General features: G+C 36.7%; 1 protein-coding gene across 10 annotated transcripts in view; it reads left to right on the forward strand.

The window, feature by feature from the left end:
* Positions 1 to 6,091, forward strand: part of ANO5 (anoctamin 5) — a 55,995-nt gene that overhangs the window by 23,489 nt on the left and 26,415 nt on the right. For 5 of the 10 annotated variants that reach the window (XM_008640901.2, XM_017743650.1, XM_017743649.1 and 2 more), the window contains 2 exons: positions 1,244 to 1,288; positions 2,333 to 2,446. In XM_008640901.2, coding sequence (XP_008639123.1) covers positions 1,244 to 1,288; positions 2,333 to 2,446 — 159 coding nt within the window. The remainder of the gene's footprint in view (positions 1 to 1,243; positions 1,289 to 2,332; positions 2,447 to 6,091) is intronic. The other 5 variants (XM_017743648.1, XM_017743652.1, XM_017743655.1 and 2 more) reach the window with 2 other exon arrangements.

Below are 6,091 nucleotides of genomic sequence, written 5' to 3' on the forward strand. Positions count from 1 at the left end.
CTTTATGTATATGAATTTAGTTCACTAGAACAATTTCTGTACTTATGAAGTCACTGTCTTTTTTAATCAGTGGCTGGGGTGGGTTTTTTTAGGGCAATTACTAACCATGTAGGTTGTTAGAATACACTTCGGGGTTCACTTACTGTAATGCTGAATAATTACAATACTGTTGATTCTATACAGATGTTAGTGTGGTTCTATGCACTGTGTTAGTTTGATTAACTTAGTATCTATACTGTTGCAGTTTGCATGTAGTCACAATTATATTTGCAAAGAAAGACCTAAACCTGTAAGTACAAAATAGAACAGAAAAATGCATTTTCTTTTCTGCTATTGGATTCCATGATTTTTGTGAGCCTTTTAATCATGTAAGATGACATACTGCATTTGGAAGCAAAAGCATTCTGAGGTAGCTGTCCTGATTTCAGTCATACAAAGTAGTCTAATTGATCTGCTGTAAGTATTTCTCAAGAAGATAAACAGCAAAAAACCTTAACAAAATTGCTGAAGAGGGAAGGCAAAGAACGGATGGCAGCATTTTCAGGAAATAATTTCTTTTAGCTTTTTTTGTGCTGCATTAATTTGCAACAGTGCTTTGTAGCTCCCCAAGGGCTAGGATAGCTTCAGGAACACAGGAATTCTCCATAATGCAAATATCTGATTTCAGCAGTTACCAGTGTGTCTAATGCAGATGCATAAAGTTGTGCAACACTATGGAACAATGGGATTTTCAATTACTTTTATTTAATTTCAGCCTATTTAAAGATAAACATATGAATTACATGGATATTATGACTTGTAGTTTTGTCAGCTCTGGAATTACATGGTTGCCATTTGTTTTTTATGTCCCGGTGGGTCCAACCTGACACGAGTATAACAGAAACATGCATGCACTATGCATGAGCCAGTGTTTTGGTACCTTTGCTCTACACTCAAAACCACTTTCTTATTGCTCTTTTTAAAATCTGCATGAGTATCCATATGATTTCAATTAGTATTATAGGATTCATTAGCTTAAAACATGTTTTTACTGTCCAAACGGATTCCAGCCCAGCTTTGCCTTTAATGGAAAATACATGATAGTGATATTATTTGTGGGCGCTTGTGTTTTTCTGGTGGCTGGAGGCTTTTCCTAGCTTTAAAGGACATGGATTTCTTGCTCACTGTAGTTGGGATGTATGTGCTTGGAGCAGTTGGTTCTTGGAGAGAAGCAGTGGGCCTAACTACTTGTTGGTTATTCCAGCAGAGTGGAAGGAAGTATAATCTGTTCCTGAAGCGACGTCTCAGGGTAAAGCAGTGATGAATGCTATTGCAAGTGGCTTGGATGGCTGCAGTAATAACATGCTTCACTGTGTGCTGCCTTTTGTTAACTGGGAGCAAGGTTCACAGCTATAAATAAATACTATGTGCTTTCTCAGGGAACACGTGCATCCTTGCATGGTATGAGAGGGAAAAGACAGAGACATAATCCTCTGAGTTACTCTGTTTTGTTCCTACTCTAATAAAATAAAACCCCAATTCAGCCTTATACAAATACACTTCTGCTGATAGGTGTGGTTGAAAAAGTAACACCAACCTTCCTCAGCACAGAGTTACATTTAAACTAGAATATTAGCTTCTATGGAGAGCATTTTGCTGTATGTCTTGTACATGATTTGATAGAGCTGAATATTGATATGATAATAAATAATGTTACCTAATATGAGTTAACTTCTCTAGGAGAGTGGGGTTACAGTCTTTTATTTGCCTAACATTAATTACTGTGGCCTAATAGTGAAAAAGGTGGATGTTGTTACTAAGACATTCTGGCACGTTGGTAAATTAAAATATGACCTTTAATAGATCAATTGAGATACTAATTACCCTGTTACATTGATTTATTAGGTGTATTTTTTTTTCCCATGAAAGTAAATATTCAGTTTTGAAACATCACCCCTGTATTTTTGCGAGCTGTTTTTATATGTGGTCATTGCTGGGACATATGTCTCTCTGGTGGCTGATTTAGTGAATCTTGTTATGTAGAGGAAAATGCATGGAATTTACATTTTGCTACCTGCTTCAAGTATTCACAAGTATTGCTACACTAACATATATATATATATATTTATACTTCCTGTACCAGTTACTTATATGTAATGCTTGCAGACATATGCAGTTAATTTTGAAATTATTTAAACTAGATGTAGCCCTTGTTAAAACTTGCCCAAGTATATCTTCAGCTGTAAAGAAACTGAAGAATTGTGGCAATATTGGGAAACTTCTTTGCATTCTGTTATATTTTAGAGAAACATCAATACTTGTTTTTTTATTCATATGCCTGTATCTTCTACAGATTGATAAAAGACATCAAAGCAAAGATTCTATTTTCTTCAGGGATGGTGTCAGGAGAATTGATTTTGTTCTCTCCTATGTGGATGATCTAAATAAGGAATGGGAAAAAAAGTTGGTAAGTTTGTCTTTTTGAAGTCCTCTTAATTTTTATGTATAATAAGCTGAATATCAGTTACTAACCCTTTCAGATCACTAGACCCATCTTGAAAAGAATTTAGCTAAAAATTTTATAGCTATGTGAAAAGAAATTCCATGTATGGAAATTTCTGTGTAATTTACTGTTGTGTGTCAGGACCCAATTTTATTAGATTTTTGTGTCTGTGTTGATTGAATTGATCTCTCTTTGTTACTTAGGTTGAGCAATATATTATACAATTGAGCAGAGTAATCCAAATTATTTAGCTTCTTCAGTTAACAGTCTAGCTGAGACTTTGGAGAAATATTTGTAAATACTTCTGTCTGTAAATACTTTCAAATGCTTATTTCTTCTAAATAAGCAAAGATCATCCAAACAAGATTTAACAATGACTGTTTTTTCACACCCTTTGACTGTAGATAGAGGAGAAATAAATTCTTAGCTCCAAGACTCAATGCAGTTTTCCATTAATACGTTTGAGACTCTTGTCTTAATATATACTCCGAGTAACACAAACACAGCATGTCGTCTTGGAGCTTTTCCCTGTGTTTGACTTAGTCTCTACGTATGTGTATTCATTCTTCTAGAAGAATATTTAAAGTGGCTTTGATAAGAGTGCTCCTATGTAACAGAGCACAAGAAGAAACTTTCTCTAAAATGCTAGTTAATGATTATCCCTCTTGCCAGCAAGACCCAGTTGACTGAACGGTAATAGTGGGTCAGATGGAATCAGTTAATGACAACTGTTTGTTATCAGCTCGCACTTAAACTTGAGGTCTGACTTGGCTAACATATAAATTCAAGCTATATAAAAAATTCAGTATTACGAGATGCAATCAAGACAACAAATTTTATATAAAGGAAAATATTTTTAAAAAATCAGGATTTCAAATTTTTTTCTCTGTATTCGCTGCCTTCTTTCAGAGTCGGGAGAGGTTACATTTGCAAACTAGTCTCTCCAATATATAGCTCCAAAGTTTATTCACAATCAAAAAAATTTTAAAAAGGAGAGAGACACCAAAGAAACTTCATTCTCAAGTGAATAATATTATTCTGAAAGATGAGGGTATCTGATAAAAACTAATTATACCAATCCTTATGACAAAATCTTGATCAAAACTACTGGTCTGTGAAGCAAAGAACAGTTACCATCTATATCTTGTCATATTAAAGTACTTCGTAATTAAAAATTCAGATTTCCTCTGGAAAAATACTGCAAGATTAGGCTGTTTAAAAAAATTGCATTTTGCCTTCATTCTTTATGAAGGAAATACTGTTTTCATTAAGAACTTATGCTGCCTGTCCTTGCATCCAAATACAATTCAGTGTAGAACACAGCCCCTGCATCTTACTCTTCTTACCTTAAAAAATCCAAGAATTTGTCATGTCTCTGGTTGATGCTTCTCCCAGATTAAGCATCTCAGTCAGCTTTGCTCAGCTATCCACATTACAAAGATTTTATTGGGAGACCAGGTTATTTGATAGCTATGGTACGATATGTTTATATATAAGCATACTTTTTCAAACTCACCCTGACCCTTTGTCAGGCTGTACTCCTAGCTAGATGCTTTCTTCTCCCATGAAGCAAAATGCATTTAGAAAAGAAGAAAGGAAAGACTGCTCAATGTAGAGAGAAGAAAGATACCAATGCAAAATTTGTCAAAGCAACTCTTAAACTTTTCCATTAGTCATACTTGAATTATTTAAAATGAGGGAAGAGATTAGTACTATTCAGGTGATGTTTCAGGTGGGAAGGAAAATGAGTCACATGGTCACTCATATTGCGTGCAGCAGTTTCCTTCTCATTGCTTTATGGCATTAGGGGGTAGTAGGTATCTTTGCCAGACTAGAGTCTATGTCCATGGGTATCATTATTGGCTGAAGGATTCACGTGGGAAAAAGCCCCAGAGCTAGTAGCTAATATTGTACTTCCTCTTTGAGGTAAAAATGCACTTCTAGGAAGAAACATCTCTGTCTTGCAAAAGGCCTAAATATCCATATTAATTAAACCTTGTGAGATGTAATTCTGTGTATGTCTTTTCCTTGCAAAAGAGTTTATGGCCTCGTGGAGGAAGGCCAGTGGCCCTGTAGATTAACTCTGTGGTCACTGGATGAACAGGCATGGAGATACCACATTTTTTTACACAGTTCCTGGGGCATCTGCATTGGCCCTATAATTATGTTCAGCATAGATGTTTATGCAATTAGTATGTCCATAAATTACTGCAGATTTCTTAGCATACAAGTACTGTGCTGTTTTCTTTGTGGTAACAAGATTTAAATATTGATGAACTGCAGCCTCTGGAGTTCATATGACATACACTGTACTTGCTATTGTACAGTTATCATAGAAAGAAATGTTTCTTTTGTGGTAGTACAATGATACCATAAAATGGAACAGCTAAGAATAGAAGTGTTCATACGAAGAGAATAGCAGACATGACAAAGGGTTTTGTTTCCTTGTCTTAAGGAAACAGCTTTATTCTGCATTTTTAGAATGGGATAAATAACTCCTTTGTGTGTTTCAATATAGCCCTGATACAGATGTAAGAGACAGTCTGTTCATCTCCTGCCTTAGTTTCATGCAGAACAACTTCTGACTTTTTTGATATTTCCAGATACATTCTAGCTTCAATGCTGTTTTGAACTTGCCTTCTATAAGCTACAGGAATAAATCCAAACCACAAATTTCTCTGAACACAAATTAGGATTACAATTTTTTGAGACAATACTTTCTATTGTTCCTTAAAGCCTCCAGCTTTAAAGAATAATAAGTGAAAATATTTCACCACCATATGAAATTTATGTGAACATGAAAAAATAAATAGAATTTATAAAAATATCTAACAAAGTATTGATATATGACCAGGACATAGTCTTTATTGTCCGTAAGTATATTTCTTCACAAGAACTACAGAGCATTAGGACTCAGGGATCTCTGTGCAAAGTAACTTACTTCTATGTTGACTGGAAGCAAAGTCCCCCTGTCCCCAGGGGCGTGTAGAGATACAGAAGGAAATTTTATCTAGTTCCTTTCCTGGTTTTCATAATTTCAGACAGAAACTTCTGCTTTCTTAGAGGTACCAGCTAGGCCAGAGTTAGGGAGCCATGGGCAGCAAGTACCAGATGCTTGTTGCTGCTGTTAGCTTTGTTTGCAGCTGCATCCACAGGTCTGCAGGAATGGGTGAAAGCTGGGCTCAGTCCAAACTGGGCACCTCTCCACGCAGCTTTGCAGAAGTTTGGCTGGTAGTTGTAGAAGGAATCAGAGCATATCCTGCCTTGGAAGGGACCCACAGCAATCATCAAGTTCAATGAGTCAGCAGTGCGCTGGAGCCAGGAGAGCCAACCCTGTTCTGGGGTGCAGCAGGCACAGCATCACCAGCTGGGCGAGGGAGGGGATTGTCCTGCTCTGCTCTGAGCTGGAGCAGCCTCACCTTGAGTGCTGGGGCAGTTTTGGGGGCCGCAATATAAAAAGAGACAGAGATTGAGAGACTGTCCAAAAGAGGGCCACAAGGCTGGTGACAGGCCTTGAGGGGAAGCCTTTTAAGAGGCTGCTGAGGGCGTCTGGTTTGTTCAGCCTGGAGGAGACTGAGGGGAAACCTCATCACAAGTCTACAATTTTAT

Source organism: Corvus brachyrhynchos, unplaced genomic scaffold, assembly GCF_000691975.1.
Source record: "Corvus brachyrhynchos isolate BGI_N302 unplaced genomic scaffold, ASM69197v1 scaffold169, whole genome shotgun sequence".
Taxonomy (NCBI): domain Eukaryota; kingdom Metazoa; phylum Chordata; class Aves; order Passeriformes; family Corvidae; genus Corvus; species Corvus brachyrhynchos.